The sequence below is a fragment of the Cavia porcellus genome, unplaced genomic scaffold, assembly GCF_034190915.1.
Source record: "Cavia porcellus strain 051 isolate PalLab524CR breed Dunkin Hartley unplaced genomic scaffold, mCavPor4.1 scaffold_6, whole genome shotgun sequence".
NCBI classification, from domain to species: Eukaryota; Metazoa; Chordata; class Mammalia; order Rodentia; family Caviidae; genus Cavia; species Cavia porcellus.
This window is the reverse complement of record NW_026947489.1, coordinates 73,747,184-73,764,474: the sequence shown is the minus strand read 5'-3', so window position 1 is coordinate 73,764,474 and position 17,291 is coordinate 73,747,184. Positions and strand designations below refer to the sequence as shown.

At 46.9% G+C, this 17,291-nt stretch overlaps 1 protein-coding gene across 5 annotated transcripts in view; it reads left to right on the top strand.

Moving 5' to 3' along the window:
• Nucleotides 1–16,323, top strand: part of Slc13a5 (solute carrier family 13 member 5) — a 34,371-nt gene extending 18,048 nt beyond the window's left edge. For 4 of the 5 annotated variants that reach the window (XM_003469639.5, XM_005003536.4, XM_013152301.3 and 1 more), the window contains 6 exons: nucleotides 749–964; nucleotides 1,798–1,898; nucleotides 2,757–2,875; nucleotides 5,292–5,453; nucleotides 8,714–8,851; nucleotides 9,942–16,323. In XM_003469639.5, coding sequence (XP_003469687.1) covers nucleotides 749–964; nucleotides 1,798–1,898; nucleotides 2,757–2,875; nucleotides 5,292–5,453; nucleotides 8,714–8,851; nucleotides 9,942–10,073 — 868 coding nt within the window. In that variant the 3' untranslated portion in view covers nucleotides 10,074–16,323. Of the gene's footprint in view, nucleotides 1–748; nucleotides 965–1,797; nucleotides 1,899–2,756; nucleotides 2,876–5,291; nucleotides 5,454–5,528; nucleotides 8,685–8,713; nucleotides 8,852–9,941 lie in introns of those variants that run through there. The other variant, XM_023565009.2, reaches the window with a different exon arrangement.
• Nucleotides 16,324–17,291: the final 968 nt, after the last annotated feature.

Genomic DNA, 17,291 nt, shown 5'->3' with positions numbered 1-17,291 from the left:
TATCTTGGGCCCCTGAAGGACTCCTGCAGGGAAGACTCTTCAGGAGCAATGCTCTTGGCCTAGCCCACCTGCTCAGGCCAACACTGGGCAGAATATGTAAATAGAATCCTCAGAGAACACTCTGATGTCTACAGCCCATGCATCAGTGGTGCCGGTTACCCTCTCCCCACAGCTGAGTTACCTTCTATGCCTCCTCTACAAACCTCTCTTCCTCCCTGTCCTCTCAGATCAGCACCGACATGAATGGAGGTCCTGCACGGCACTATCTACCAATGGGCATTCCTAAGAGACCATCCAAGAACAGACCATCCTGCCCTGGTTACCAGGAGCCTGTCAGGTTTCCCTTACTAGTGACAGCCTTAGTTTTGCTTATTTCTGTATTCCATCTTCTTGCTCACTCTTTTGTTCTGCTCAGCTTCTCATCCTCCTGGCCATTCTCTCCTTTCCCATGAGACTTGGTTAAGACCTCTCCTTCAACATCCCAGGCCTCCTTTGGGTGAATAACCCAGGCTCTGGAGGCAGCCCTGGAATGCTCTGAGCATTCATCTCTCCCTTCGCAAACTTTCCCACAGTGCCCTAGCAGGGAAGGAGGTAAGTACCAGTCATAAGAGGAAAGACGGGGAAGAGACTTGCTCCAGGCTCTACAGCTGGTGGAATATTTGGGTTCTGTACAATGTTTGGGTTCTGTCTCAGTTATCCCTGATCTAACCTGTCTGTCCTACCATTCTCTTGTCTTCACACTCTCCAGTTTTAAGAAATCCTGCAGTTGTGGGATACAGAGCAGAAATAAGGAAAAGGCTGCCTATGATGTGCTACAAGAGGAGTACAGGAAGCTGGGACCCTTGTCCTTTGCTGAGGTCAATGTCCTGGTCTGCTTCCTTCTGTTGATCGGCCTGTGGTTCTCCCGTGATCCTGGTTTCATGCCAGGCTGGGTGTCCATTGCCTGGACAGAGGATAAGAAAACGTAAGTAAGTGGACCCACGGGCTGCTGTTCTCTGGTCCAGCTGGCAAGAGCAAGGTGTGGGATCAGGTCTTTTGTTCTGAAGCTGGGTTTAGAAAGCACTTTGCTGGTTTCCTGACTCACTTTTCTTTCTGACCATTATTTATGGTGAGACCACGAGAGCATCTGTTTCTGCAGCACCCTCGGCAGGAAATGCATGGTCAAGTAGGGTGGCCCTGGCCCTGGTTTAGACAGTTGATCAGGGTAGGCACAGATCTTTTGGAATTCTGGCTTCCAAATCTCTGCTGTGTCATCTCCCTTTCTGATCTTTCCTCAGATCCCTCCAAAAACATCCCAAGGTTCAGAAGCTTCTTAGATAGAAACTTGGAAAAGGGGACTTATAGAGTTTCTCCTGGCCCTGATCTTTTCAGCGTGGAGGAATTGTTGAGACACAAACTTGTAGATCCTGGAAAAGGCAGGAGATGTGGGCAGGTAGATGCTGCCTGCCACTGACCATTCTGTTTTGGCTTGCTGGGATCAGCGCCAAAGTACTTGGTTATCCTGGTAAGCCCAGGAGTCTGAAGAACCTCTGGAAGTCACCAAGTTTACCCAGGAAGCAGTGCAGAGAGAGGCAAGTGAGTTGCTGACAGTCATCCAAAGCTGGTGGCCAGGATGGAGCCAGGCTCCCGCCCCATCCTGATCTTGGCTTGGGGACTCCGGTGCTCGTGTCCGGTGAGCCTGTCCCTCCATATAGGAGCTTGTAGACACAGAGCTGGCCACGCTAAGATGGGTTTGTGCGTGGCTGTCGCTGCAGCATCCGAGCTGGGCTAAACTCCTGCGTGCTCCTTCCTGCCTAGGTATGCTACTGATGCCACTGTGGCCATCTTTGTGGCCATCTTGCTATTCATTGTACCTTCACAGAAGCCCAAGTTCAACTTTTGCAGCCAGACTGAGGAAGGTAAGGCTCCTGTGCCAGCCTTCCAATTATCTGAAGCGGGGCTTCGGGGCAGCGAGTGATACCCATGAATTGGGCCCCCGGCCTAGAGAGGAGAGCATCCCGTCCCCAAGAAGAAGACTGGCTGTATTCCCAGGCCTGGGGCGACGCTGCTGCTGTGCAGAGCAAAACCTCTTCTCTTGCTGTTTAAACACATAAAGTCTTACTCACTACACCAGGGATTGAAAGTGTGTTTCCAGTTTCCATAATGGCATCAGGATTTTTTGTTGTTTTTTTCTCTTTTTCCCTGTTTTGTTAATAAGTATATATATTATGTAGTTATAATCAAAACACATGCAGTTTAAATGCAATGTCTTTATTGTTTGGGTTTTCTGGTTTTGCTTGGGACTACACAATAATTTTTTTTACTATTGCTACAGTCTTTATTTTCTATAGTAAAGCATCACATTGGAGGGGCTATAACCATTCTCCTGTTGTGGACAGTTTGCCTATTTTGAATTTTTTATTACTATAAATTAACGTTTTTTTCATGCATAGCTTTTCCTTTGAGGGTATTTTTTCTGTAGGATAAATTTTTAACAATGACATTGCTTGGGTAAAAGAATATTACAAATGTCTTAATAGTTTTTAAAATATATGCTTTTCTAAAAAGTTGTTCCAATTTATAATGCTGTAAGCAGAGCACATAATGGTTTTATCAAATCCTCTGCAGCAGTGGGTATGATAATTATTGTAAATTTTGGCTAATTTATGAATATGAGCTGGTGCCTGAAACTCCTTATGGCTTTATTCTGGCTTGATTATGTGGCTTTGTTTTCTAACGCTTTTCTGGGTTGTGCATGTGTTTGTTTTTCTTGTCAGAAATGAAAACTCCATTTTACCCCCCAGCGCTGCTGGATTGGAAGGTGACCCAGGAAAAAGTGCCCTGGGGTATCGTGCTGCTACTAGGGGGCGGATTTGCCCTGGCTAAAGGATGTGAGGTAACTTCTCCCAGGGTCCTCCAATTCTACCAGGAGGCCGCGGAGCTGCCCTCTTCCTCCACTTCTCCGTCCCTGGGCTTGTGTTTCTGGGTCTTTCTCCTCCACAGAATTGCACATTCTTGGGGACAGACACTGACTGGTCACTTGCACAACTCGTGCTGTCTGGAAGGGAGAAAGCATTCTTGAATAACTGCAGAAATGAATGATAAGTGATTCTTAGTGGGCAAGAAAGAGAAGAGGACAACACCAGGGCTCTTTAGGGTCCAGTAATAATGCTTCATACTTTGATTTATTTATTGTTTGTTTCAAGGTCTCATAAATATTTTTACCATTTCCTTTGGTTCTTCTACTTCATGAATTTACCCATTAACAGGGTTTTAAAATTTAAAGATTTTTCTATACCTAAGTATATAACAGTAACAGGAAGAGAGAAGCAGCTTTCAAGTGTAACTTTCAACTACTTCCTGGGAAACAAATTAGAGGGAGGGATGGGCTGGTTTGTTGCTGCTATCCTTTCCATCCATCCTTCCATCCATCCATTCATCCTTTCATCCTTTCATCCATCCTTCCACCCATCCATTCTTCCATCCATCCACTCTTCCATCCATCCTTCCATCCATCCCTCCATCCTTCCATCCATCCCTCCATCCATCCATCCATCCATCCATCCATTCTTCCATCCATCCATCCTTCCTTCCATCATCCATCCTTCCATCCATCCCTTCCTCCCTCCATCCATCCATCTGTCCTCTATTCATCCATCCACCCATCCCTCTCTCCCTCCATCCATCCATCCTTCCATACATCTGTCCTCTATTCATCCATCCATCCATCCATCCATCCTTCCTTTCATCATCCATCTTTCCATCCATCCCTCCCTCCATCCATCTGTCCTCTGTTCATCCATCCACCCATCCCTCTCTCCCTCCATCCATCCATCCATCCATCCATCCATCCATCATCCATCCATTCATCCATCTATCCATCCATCCATCCTCTATCCATCCAGGAATGGAACATAATAAACAGATCTGGTCTGTCTTGTGCTTGCTGTTTCTTCACCATCTGGAACATAGCCTGATGCATAGTGGATACATACATGCATATATAAAATGTGTATTTTATATAATTTTGCAGTGCTGAGGATCAACTCCAGAGCCTTGTGTGTGTTAGGCAAGTGCTCTTTCACTGAGCCACATCTCCAGTCCAATACATATTTTTTTGAAGAACAAATCCACATGCATCCATTTACCTATTCATTTCTCCATCTGTCACTACCTATTACATCCCTAGTGTTGGTCCAGGCACAGAGATTACATAGGAGATGGAGACATAGTTCTTGTTTTTGAGGACTTCACAGCCTAGGGAGGAGGGTGTACCCAGGAAGGTATTTCAGGAAGAAGGAAAAAAGTGTGAGGTGTCTAACTGAGGGGAGATAAGAGAGAAGAGGCTAGCACATACCGGGTCCCTGCAGGCTCTGGGGTTAGGATGAAGGGTATAAACTTGATTCTGAAGGCAGTGCAGAACCACTGAAGGGCAAAGGCTGCCAGTGACTTAGTGAGATAAGCCCTTGGTAGATATCCTCTGATGTCTGATGTAGAATCTGGGGTAGGTGGATGCTGGAAGAGAAGAATCTCCGTAGTCTTTCACCTAACAGCCTCAGAAGTTTGGCCCCATGGGGAACTCTGTCTTTAAACTCTCTCAGCTCTAGTTTGGCCTCTAAGACACTGTTTCCTCAGGCTTTCCTTCTGATTTTGTTCGTGCTCAGCCTTCGTCAGTCTTTCCTGTTTCCCATTAGCTATGACTGTTCTGCAAGGCTCTGTCTGTGGCCTTCTGTGTATTTACTTTTCATTCTCTCCCTGGACAATCTTTCTCAGTCCAAAAACCAAATCTAAATCCCCAGTTTCTGGCTCAAATCATTCTTCTGAGCTTTGAAAGCCATGAGGGACCAAGAGGAGAAGACAGATGTGAGAGATTCTGGGTGACTGGTGGATGTAAGGAATGAAGTGGCAGACTGACTCCCCAGTGTGACTCCCAGCCCCAGGGGTGCCCAGCAGTAGATAGATTAGGGAGCCCTGAGGAGAAGCGGCCTTGGGGCTAAAGGGAAGGAATTCTGTTTGAGAATGTGTTGAGTCTGATGTGCTAATGGGACATCTGGGTGGAAATTGCTAGAAGGTATGTGATGTGGATGTTTAAATCCAGATTGATCTGCTGGGCTAGAAATCAACTTTAGGAAGCACCAAGGTGAGGACGCAGATTGAAACTATGGAGTGATGGATGCCATTTATGGAATGGATGCAAGAGAGAAAATTGGGAGTAGAGGACGGGCTGAGCTCCTCCCCGGTCCACCACCTCTGCCCCTGGAGAGACTGTAGGCCAGGACCCCTAAAGTGACCTTCCTTTCTGTTCTTCTCAGGCCTCAGGGCTGTCAGAGTGGATGGGGAAGCAGATGGAGCCCTTGAGTGGTGTGTCCCCTGCAGCGATTTCCCTGATCTTATCCTTGCTTATTGCTGTGACCACTGAATGCACAAGCAACGTGGCCACCACCACCCTCTTCTTGCCCATTTTTGCCTCCATGGTAAGTACGTCTGTTGTGGGAGGGGAAGTCATTTCACAGGCAGCTGTCAACCTTGACCGTATCCTGCATCTGTAGGGTATAAAATCAGGTGCCAGGCTTACAGACCAGAATCTGACCCTGGCTGTGACATGGACTTGTGCACCCTTGACCACCGTGATCCCGAGGACCCTACTGGTTTGCTGACATTTCTTGTATTCCCCCTGTTGTAAAGTGGCAAACAGACCAGGTATGCAAACTTTAGTGTGTAAACCTAACTGGATGATTTTGCAAGCTGAGGAGTCAGGCTTGTGCCAAGGGGGAGAGGCCAATGTCCTGGACATGTTGCAGGACATGTTGCAGGAGTTCTCCTTTGTAGAATCCTCCTGGGAGTGCCATTGACTGAGCACCACAGGAAGAGGCCTTGGAGAAGGTGGGGCTTTGGGCGTCATTGAGAGAGAGGGCATTTGGTGAAGGAGATGGAGGACATGGCTGAAGACTCCAGAGGCCTATTTGGAGAGCCCAGGGATGAAGGACCAGTATGAACTGAGCCAGAGAGAGCACGAGTGGCAGAAGAGAAGGCTACTGAGTGTTAGCTACTGTGTCCCATGGGCAGGCATGATTTTGAGTTGGGGTTGAGAAAAAAACAGAGCTGACAGGGAAGTCACCTGCCATCATTTCTCCTGTCTCCTGTCATTCTTGTAAAGCAGCACCAGCCTCAGGGTGGAATGGGAAGAGCCCTGGGCTGAGACCCCAAAGACTTGAGTTCCCCGGATGTGCCACTGAATTCTTCTCCTCCTAGAGATGCATTGAGGTCCATAGTCAGGGGCCTGTGAGAAGCCTCTGCAGGCTGCACAGGGGCTTGGGAGAGGCTCCAGTTACTTTAGAGCTGCGAGACAGACTCACAAAGGTCCTGAACAGAGCTCTAGAACTGGTAAATTTCCATCTGGCTGCCAAGGATTCCACATGCATAGAAAGCAAACCTAAGTGGTTTTCCTGCCATTCCAAGTGAAGATGAAAGTGTCAGAAATAGCGAGGTGGTTGTCTCCTCCTGGTCTAAGCAGGCTCTCCAGACAGAGCCCAGGAAGAGGGGAAGAGGAAGAGGAGAAGAAAAGGAAGAGGAGGAGGGGAAAGGAAGGGTAGGAGGAGAAGGAGCAAGAGGAAGAAGAGAGGACGGAGGAAGATGCGTCTTTTGATGTGTACATGTGGTGGGGATGGTTTCTCTTCCTGGGCAAAGACTTGGGCGTTGCCATTTGCAGCTCTTACCATGGACACCAGCGGCTCCAACCAGACAGCTACAAGCAGAGTCCTTTGAAAACAAGCTTTTTTTTTTTTCTTGTCTTTTTGAGGCAGAGTCTCGTGCTATGCAGTTCAGGCTGGCCTTAGGCTCACTATGTAGCCCAGGCCGGTCTCGAACTTGCAACAACCCTCCAGTCTCAGCCTCCTGAGTGCTGGGATTACAGCCTCCCAAATGCTGGGATTACAGGCATGTGCCACCACGCCCAGCATGAAAATGAGATTTTTATAGAATTAGAATCCCTGAGTAAGACTCACCCAATCTGCCTCCATGGCCTCTCTTGTTCTTGCCTGGGAACCCTGTTGTAGGAAAGAGAAAGATTGTGGTCATCAGCAGGTCACAGAGGAAGGAGGGGTACATACATCATGTGGTACCCAAAGACAGGGAGAGTGGGGGTCGGCAGGGACCAGGAAGCAGCTAGACTTGCCTGGGACCTCTTAGCTGCTCTAAAGGTGCGTAACTGGGCACCATCTGCTTGCGCTCTTAACTCAGCAGTTTCATATATGGGAGAATGTTTTAGGAAAATAGTGGCTGCAAGCATGATTATAATAATCTATAGGATAGAATAATTTATTTTAAATATACCTGTAATAATGGGAGTTGGGGCTGGCGGTTTAGCTCAGCGGCATAAGTGCCTGCCTTGCAAGCAGGCAGTCGTGAGTTCAATCCCCGGTACCGATAAAAAGGAAAAAGACAAAAAAAAAAAAAAAAGGGAGTTAAATATACCTATAATAATAAATGAATGCATGTTTATATAATTTCATCTAGCCACTAACATCTATTTTAAAGATTATTTAATAATCTGTTGGGGCTGGGGATTTAGCTCAGCGGCATAAGCACCTGCCTTGCAAGCAGGCAGTCATGAATGAGTTCGATCCCTGGTACCGATAAAAATGAAAAAGACAAAAAAAAAAAAATCTGTTAATAAAGTGAAAACATATTTAATGTAATTATCATTCCAAATTGAAAATGTAATACATATACATGACTTTAAAATGTCTAATGCTACAAAGAAGCACACAGACCCTATTCCTCTAGCTTCCTCCCTAGAAACAACTTGTTAACTTTTTAGAAAATCTTTTTGGGTATATTACATACAAATACACACACATTACTTTCAAATACATGGGATCAATCTATGGACATGTTATAGGCCTTAATGTTTTTCTTTTGAATGCAAACATAGATGTTGGAGATTTTTCTATATTAGCACATAAGGCCTATTTCTTCTTTACAGCTGTGTACCATCTCACTGTTTGTGTGTACCATAAGTGATTTAACTACCATAACTGATTTAACTGTCCTTTTGTTGATGGCCACTGAGTGTTTCCTGTGCTTTGTTGTTACATTGTTGCCGTGAACATCTCTGTGGGTGTGCGCCGTCATGTGCGTGTATCTCTGCATAAGGATTCATTTTGACAGATATTGTGAATTATTTTATTCATTTAAGAAATATCTAATGAGTGCTTATTCTGTGCTATTAGATGTAGCTGAATTACAAAAATGCAGTATGAAGAAAGTGGATGCTAAATTCTAGATGCAAAACAATCCCAAATGTATAAACATAGACACCTGTAGTTGCATGCAGGCGTAAGAAGACATGTTCCTCTAGGGTCTTTCAGTATGTGACCGGAGAGAGACACACACACCCACAGCACCACAAGAGTCAGTGCAGTGTGGGGGCCACACTGCCTCTAGCCCATAGCAGGTGCCCAAGAAATAGATATCTATTGAATGAATTGAGGGGACTCAGAAAAGCCTTTCGGGATGTGGCCTCTCAGCTCAGGCATCAGTGTTTTACACAGTTATCTGCCAGAAATTAATAAACAAAAGGCGGAGAAATCAGCAAGACAAAGGCGTGGGAGTTGGGAGGCACCGTGGGTCTTTAGAGAATGCATTACTGAATTATGGCTGCTAGCTTTATTGAATGAAGCCCTGTGAGCGTTTTGTGTTCTGTGCTGTGAGCTGTGATGCTGTTTCTCCCCAGTCTCGTTCCATCGGCCTCAATCCGTTGTACGTCATGCTCCCCTGTACCCTGAGTGCATCCTTTGCCTTCATGTTGCCTGTGGCCACCCCGCCTAATGCCATCGTGTTTGCCTACGGACACCTCAAAGTTTCTGACATGGTAACACAACTGCTTTTATTACTCCTCTCGTTTCTGATGCTATGGGTGTAAGGGATCCCCCCTTATGAGTGATGTGTGAGCCTCGAAGGAATGGCCAGAGCTATGTTCCTCATTTGCATTTATGATGGAGCTCTTCATTTTTGAAATGATCTTAAACTTCAGAGGCTGTCCCGTCTCCATATCAGGTCAGGATCTCCCTTCTGGAGAAGCTGTGTAGGCTCCATGGGAATCCCCATGGCCAAGGATGGACTTCACAAACCAATAAGAACCCTGGAGATAGCCAGGAGGGGGAGGCTTAGATTGGGATGAAATGCTGATGACAGCTGAAAGACTTGTAGACAGGTCTGGAGAGGTAGGCATGTGGGGGGAAAGAGACCACTGTTGAGAGCAGATGAGGGTGGAGACAAACAAGTCATGGAAAGAACCCACCAAGACAGGTTTGGCTTCACTGTCTCTAACGCAAGAAGGACATCTCTGCAGCTCTGGATCAGGGCAAGGAAAGTGTGCAAACCAGAGAAGCTGGAAATAAAGATCCTTGGACCCACCAGTAATTATCACAGATACTCTGCTGAGTGTCCCTGGGTCTCCGTGAAGCATTGTCACAAAGAGGGCAGGGCCAGTCCTTAGTGACAATGTCTACAGTGAGGTGTTGAGGCAGTAGCTAGCAGCATTAGGCAAGAACACAGAGTGGGCATCGTAAAGAACCAGTAGACGTCACAAGGGTGCTGCAGCGTCTTTGTGGGACACTTGAGTCACCAGATCTAGAGTCACACCCCAAGCTCTGTCATGATTTTCCTGAGTGGCTGTTGCCTCACATCACCTCCCAATGCTAAAATGGACACACAGAACCTCTGTCCTACCTTCCTCCCGGGGATGCACTGAGCACCAGTGACAATGGACAGGGGATGGTTTTATCTGGGAGTAGGGGGATTCCAGAGCATGGCACCAGGACATCGAGGCCCAGAGAGCTGGCCCTTTGTCCATTGCTCCAAATGTCCTATTTACCCTTGTTCTGAGAATGCAGCAAACCCTGGGGGCTGGCTGTGACCCTGTTTGTTTGTTTGCTTATTTACTTATTTTTATTTTCCAGGCGAAAACAGGACTAATGATGAATGTAATTGGAGTCTTGTGTGTGTTTTTGTCTGTCAACACTTGGGGACGGGCCATATTTGACTTGGATCATTTCCCTGACTGGGCTAACGTGACACATATTAAGACTTAGGAAGAGTCACAAGACCATGCACACGGCCTGCACCCTCCTGAAGACCACAGACTTTCCAACATGCCTTGCACAGTGTGTGGGGCTCGCACTCCAGGGTGACTCATTCTTGCCCACACCCCACCAAGACTCAGCCAATGGGTCACCTCTTCCTTCAGGGCTAGAGTCAGTGATGGTGATGGGCCGGCTCAGAGCTGAAGAGATCCTCTCCAGAGACACAGGGTCCATTTTCCTGGGGACTGGCAGGCAGGGGAGGAACCAGGACCCAGGCTCTTGTACCCTGAGGGCAGGCCCCATGCTGGTCCGTGCTGGGCTCTGGTTCCCACCTGCTTAGTCCCAGGTAGTTCACATGGGGGCGGGGGGCTGTAGTCTCAGCCATCATGGGGGCTGGGAAAATGACTTGGCAGTGCCTGTATCTCTGGCTGCCTCAGATCTGTCACTCTGAAGGGGGCCACTCAACCAGGACAAGACATCTGATCTCAGGCAACCCTCTACCACTCAAGTGACGGCAATTCTGGAGACTCTCAGATCCTGGATGGCACCACCACCAAAGGATGAGCCATTTGCACTGCCAACTTCAGGACACCTGCCCCCCTTCCACATCTCACTCCTGGCTGCCTCGCTTTTCCCCTTTTAACTAACAATTCGGGCCCTTTCCGAACTCTCCAGTGAGCCTTCTTCAACTCCTGGGTCCCTTTGTGGCCTGGGCCAGCAGCTGCTGAAACCCCAAGGGTCCCCTCTTTGCTCCCAGGCAGGTCAGTTTGACTCTTTGGGGAAATGCTTTTCCCACCCAGGCCCGCATAGCGGGGATCGCACTCTGAATATGGACACTGTAGTCCTTTAGTGGTCACAGTGGAGTGGATAGGTCCTCCCTTCCTTGCAGGTGCAGAGTGGATATGCAGTATTAATTTCCAGTAGCTGGGCTACCTCAGAGTCCAGCTGGAGTTTGAGGTCTGCTAGGAAATCTCCCACTCCGTGTTGACTGGCCACCATAGCTAACCCTAGCAGCAGTAGAGCGACACTGAGGATGTGCAGTGCTTGGTTCCTAAGGGACACCGCCTACCTGGTGGCTGAATCCACTTGAGTTCACAGCTAATTACTGCAGAGTGATCATGGAAACTCTGGACTCCCATGAGAACAAGAGACAGGAAAGGCAATCACCCTCTTATTCCTCAATGTCATTCTCTCTCTGTCTCTGTCTCTGTCTGTATCTCTCTTTCTCTCTTTCCTCCTTATATTGCCCTAGGAGACAGTTGGCAGCAGAGAGATGAGGTCCACAGAAAGCTTTTTCAGGGCAGGGGAAAGTGTGGGGACCTAAGGAAAGCCCATCAAAGACCAAATGTGTATCTAATTCCTTGGGAGGGATGATTCCTGACCATACTGTTGAAGTCTGGCCCTCATTACGCTCTGCCTCCCATGGAAATTTCCAGTGGGCTGACTTGTCTCTGGTTTTCTGCTAGGGATGAGCGGCAAGGGGGTGAATGAAAGAACAGTTACTCTCAGTCCACCTTCTGGGTGTCAGGCCTTCTGTGCCTGGAGAATCCACTCATCTAACTAGGTCTTTGCAGCAGCCCCCTGAGACAGGAAGTTGCTATCTTCAGTAGTAATTGAAGAAAACCAAGGTTCAGAATGGCCAAGGGATGTGTCCTAAGTTACACATCAAGTTACCAACAGTTATAGTTCCAACAAAAATTGGCCTGGCACCTTGCCCCCTGCTCCTTCTTCTAACCATCAGGAGCTTTGGCTTTGTGATGTTTGTAGGGAAAGATGACTGGTCCAAGGGCCTGCTCACTTTCTGTTGTCTCCTTTGAGATGTGTTCAGGGCAGTGCTGAATTAGATTGAGCTGGTCTTTGCCCTAAGACAAAAGCATAAAGATGAGGCTTGAATTCCCTCTGGATAAGCAGCCAGCACTCTGGCTGGCCCTCAGGAGGCCATGGTGAGTGTAACCGCTAATTGACAGACTTATGTGGTCAGAGGCACACACCTGATGGTCATGGGTAAGGGGAGGAAGATCATCCCAAGTGGGCATTGAAAGGAGTAGAATAACCAGGTGTGGAGGGAGGGTTGGCAGGGTGGACAAAGGACTCTACCAGATACCAGCTGGTAGAGGGCTTGTGTGGCTGGTGGAAGTCTCAGGAAGGCAGAGTCCATGCTGATGAGGTGGAGCCAAGGCTGTTTCTAAGCAACACCTCCTGTATGCTGGACTTATACTCACCTTTATGGCCTGTGGTAATGAGAAGTGATTTTGACTGCAAATAAGAGAAAATACAACACGCGGTGGCTTAAACCATAGGGTTGCTTAGTGTTTACGTAACGTAAGTCTGGAGTACATTTTCCAGCAGTTCATTTAAGTCGTCAAAGACTTGGGCTGTAACCACCGTCTTCTTCAGAGGGTCACACTTTCACCCTCAAGCTATATTCTAAGCCTATACACACATCTGTCTTCAAGGCAGGAAAAAAGGGGCTCAGGGTGGGGCCTGACTGCCAAAGTGTATCTTCCTCTTTCATTAGAAAAATACGGCCTTCCTCAGAAGCCCATGCAGACTCCTCTCTGTCTTACTGGCAAATCACATGCCCACCTTTTGAATAATCATTGACAAGGAGAGATGGAATTCCATGAGATGAATTAAGACTCATTTCCTGGAGTTAAGGAACTGATTATGTTTTCTGAAATCAAGGGGTCTCTACCCACTAAAAAATACAGGTTCTGATACCGGTGTGGTGGGGTAAGTGTTTGGTGTAATTACTGTGAGCCACTCCAATGGCTCCCTTCCCACAGAATTCAGGAGGGACATGTTGCTGAGTAGCAAGAGAACACATATGTCTCTGATCAAGAGTTTCAGCAGTGCCTGCACCCCAAAAGGCCAGGCCCCCTCTGAGTGGTAGACCAAGCTCACTCCTAACATCTGATACCCAATAAGACATTCACTTCTCTGGGTTTGAGTCCATCACCAAGAGGCTAGAGTAAAGGGTCTCTGAGGGCCTTTCCCAGATCACCCCCTCCCAGTTAACCTCTGGTTCTAGGTACATGTTTTGCCTCTAACATTTTCTAACAAGGATCCAACCTTGGACCTCAAGCTCTCCCTTCTTAGTGTCTGAAACAAACATTAGGACCTAAGGTTGGCTGCACCATGATGGTTCTGGCCAGGACTGCTCTCTTCTAACATTTTTCTCAGGGATTTATGACTATAAAGATTCTTTCAAAGGCCCAGCCCCAGACTCCTGACCATCTGATTCCTAAATGAGGAGCTCCCGAGGGCAAGCTGTCTTTCTTGGGGAAGCACCTTGGCCTCAGCTCTGGCAGGGTTAGAGGATGGAGGCATCTGTCTGGTAAAGGTGGTGTCTGTTCTCCTTTAACACCTCTTGCACACTACCCTGCACGCTATTGCTCTGGGCTCCAAACAGGACATTAACCCACTCCCAGAGGCCAGTCCTCCACATGGTGAGACCCTTGACAGCATAGCCGTAATTTGTAAAAGTAAAGACCAATCCTGAATTATTTGGCTAAAAACCACTCTTCATCGTCCCATTCTTAGTGTAGAACCCATCTTCCCAGGCGGTCTTCACCTCGTCCTAAAAGCTTCATCTCCCAGCCTGCCAGGGAAACTTAATATCTTCACATTAAAAAATAGTTTCACCCAGGTGAGTTTTGTACTTTGTGAGCTAACCTTCTGCATCAGAAAACCAGAAGCTTGTCATTCCAGGTTGAAATCTTTGCATCGGAGTTTTAGTTTATTTAACTTTTAGCCTGAGCCAGGACTTAGGAACTCACTTCCTTGCCCCAGTGACATCTTTCACACGCTTTCCTGATGTGCTGCCCATGTGTACACTTTTACTACACAGCCATGGCCTCCCCCTGCTGGCAGTGTACCCGATTCCAGCTCCCAAGGGTAGAAAAATATTGAAATTCAATCTCAGAACATGTTTTTATCCAATCAAAGATTTTAAGCTATGTTTAATAAAAATTTAGTGTGAACCTAATACCAGAAATTCCAACAGTTAAAAAAAATGTATTGAGACATATCTCTTCCACTTCAGACTTTGAGTTCCCATGTCCCTTCCAGAAAGGCAGCCAAGACCAATGGTCTCCTACGTATCCTCCCATAACAGCACATATATGAAGATTAGGTAAAGGCATGTGTTCCCAATGTTACATAGGGAGCATACTCTATGTGTATCGTCTTAGCTTCTGTCCCTCTAACCTGAATTTTAGTATTCATGTAGAGATCATTCCATTTCAGGACACTAAGCTGGGCTAGCATCTTTGTCATTCAATAGTTAATTTTGTCTTTAAATTTGGAGAAAATTAAGTTCAGCAAATAGCACAGATCCTAAGTGTACAATCCATAATTTTGACAAACACATGTACCATGTAACTAATACCCCAATTTTATCACTCTGTCCCAGAATTCTTCCTGCCCCTTCCAGTAATGTTTCTCTTCTGGGAAAGCAGGGTTAAATTTCTGGTAATGTTTCTCTTCTGAGCAAGCAACGTTTGATTTTTGTTGATAGACTGGTTTTGTCAATAGAAGCTCATAGATACATAGAAACATACAATACATGCCTTGGTATGTCTGATTTTGCTTACCAAAACACTTCTGAAGTTTGTTCCTGTTGCTGCATATAGCTGGTCATTCCTTTTACTGTTGTTGCTAAGTAGTATTCCATTGTATGAATATAGCACAATTTGTCTTTTGGTGGATCTTGGGCCATTGTGGTTAGGGGGCATTATAAATAAAGCTGTTCTACACATCTCTGTACAAGTCTTTTTGTGGGCAAATGTTTTCCTCTTGGGTGTGCACTAAGAGCAAGCCTCAGCTTTCTAAAGTTGTATAGGATTCCTCTGTAGTATGTACTGTACAGCAAACAAGTCCCTTGTTGATGGCATTTGGGTTGCTTCTGGTGTGTTGCTGATGCTGTCATAAACAAATCTGTGTATGTATCTTTGTGTACCTACATGTGAATAATTCCTTCCTAGAATAACATGCTGGGTCAAGAAATGCATATTTAATGCTGAGGCAGATGTTGTCACATTCCTTCCTGAGGTGCTGAGCTAAGGAGCTGGGGAAGAGCCCTGCTCTTATGTAACCTTAGCCACTCTGTGCTAAGTCAGCCTTTGCTCATCCGAAGCCGTCTCATGACTTTTATTTGTAATTCTTTGTCTTATTTCCCTGGTGCTGCTGAGACCTCATGTATGCTAAGTATGTGCCTTGTCACTGAGCTACACTTTGAGCCATGTATGTTTGTAAATTGTAATGCCAAATATTTCCCAAATGTTTATCATCCACGTGTTTATCTTTTTTGGTGGCATCTCTGTCTTTTGCCCATTTTCCCAGGAAGTTTAAAAAAAAAATACCTTCTCACATTCATTGGAAAGGACTCTTTATATGTTAAATTAGTCATTTGTCAGGAATTTTTATATGTTAATGTCTTCCAGGCTTTATTCCTCTTTCTCATTTTCCCCCTAGCAGATTTCACATATTTTTCATAACAATTCCTGAATCAGCTTCTCCAGTGTCAGAAAACTGGCTCTCTGGTTGGCGTTTACCTCTGGCCACCTCTTCTGTCCCTTTCCCTCTCACTCACCCTGGGGTTTCTTGACCTCTGCTTTCTGACATCTTAGACTGAATCACTCTTCATTGTTTGGGGCTGTTCTGTGCCCTGTGGGGTACTGAGCAGCATCAGGGCTTCTATTCACAACCTCCCAGTAGTGGCTCTCTCCCCACATCTGGCTGAGACACTGAAAAATGTCTCTAGTCATTGCCAAACGTCTCCTGGGGGGCAGAATCAGCCATAGTGAGCACCACTGGCCCCTGTGCCCCAGCTGTCTGAAGTACGGAGTCCACACCTGGCCCTCCTGTGCCCTAAATCTTTGCTTGAATATCTCTCAGCCCACTTTAAATTACAACTCCCCCCCACAGCCTCCATGCCTGACTTTTCCCTATTGCAATTTTCATCTTCCAGCATACTGTATAATTAACTTCTTCAATGCCTTGTCTGTCTCTTCTCTGTCTGTAAAATTGCAAGCCCCATACGCAAAACGGTTTTGGTATGTCAGTTTTGATCAACCTTGGATCCCTTGTATCTCTAACACATCTGGTGCACAAAGGGTATCCAGTAAATACTGGATGAATGGATGCCTCAGGATGGGTTATTACATTAAATTAGGTGAAAAACAATAACCTTACAATGTCATGTCCTATGCAAGAAAACTGTTTGTTCTCATATTAAACTTTTGTTTTCCTCCTCTGATGTTTCAGAAGTTTTTTACAAATGAGACATTTGGGGGGAAATTCTGTTGGTAATAAACCTGGGCCCAGCCTTTGAAAATGTTTCCTGGTAGTGGATTTGGGAAGCTAATGTACTGATTCATTGGGTGGGACTGGTCTGGGGATGGCCTGCCATCAGGGGGCCTATCGTGGACCCTCCCCAGCTGTCTGATCCTCAGGCCTGGTATCTATCTGGGGGTACTCAGTCAGGGTCTCTCTTCCCCCTCTCCCAGCCTGAGTGCTTGGCTCACAGCTTCTGCTGTAGCTGACAGAGCATCCCACTTGTTCATCCCTTCCTTTGTCTAAGGGGACCTGAGGTAAAGGACATTAAAGAGACATAGTTCAGGAGACTCCCGCTGAAAGAGTTTTCCCCTAAAAAGCCTAAGGCACCAACTCTAGTGGGTCAGCCTGTGGAAGTGGCTCCATGGAATACCCCTGGATTTCTTCCTGGAAGAAGAGAGGCTTCTCTGTGTTCTTTGGGCCAAGTAATGAACAGCCTGAGGTGATCTACCTTTCCTGGCCAGCTCCCTAGCCCAACAGACAGTGCTGTGTCAGATGATCTCTCACACCCTTCCCTGTCTTCATTGCGGAGTGGGGTGGGTGCTGGAGAAGAGACCTCATCTTAGCAGGCTCTGAGAGGTCGTGGGTGAAGGGGCCTCTTCCGCCTCTCCAGACTCCTCCATACAGCTCCCTCCTGTCCAGGCCTGACTGGCAGGAGGCATCACTGGGCTCTGCACTGTCCTCTCGGGCTGTGGTTCCTTGCCTGGGCAATGGACATAGCCACTCTTCCGAGGCTCTGAGGGGTGTCATGGCAATGCCAGCCACTGCTCAGCCTCCCCAGCTTCCTTCGTGCAGTGCCGAGAATACCCACCAGGACCATGTGTGTCTCGCCCTGTAATGCTGACTGTGTCCAAGACACTTGCGAAGGACCGGAAGCTGTGACCTGGTGCC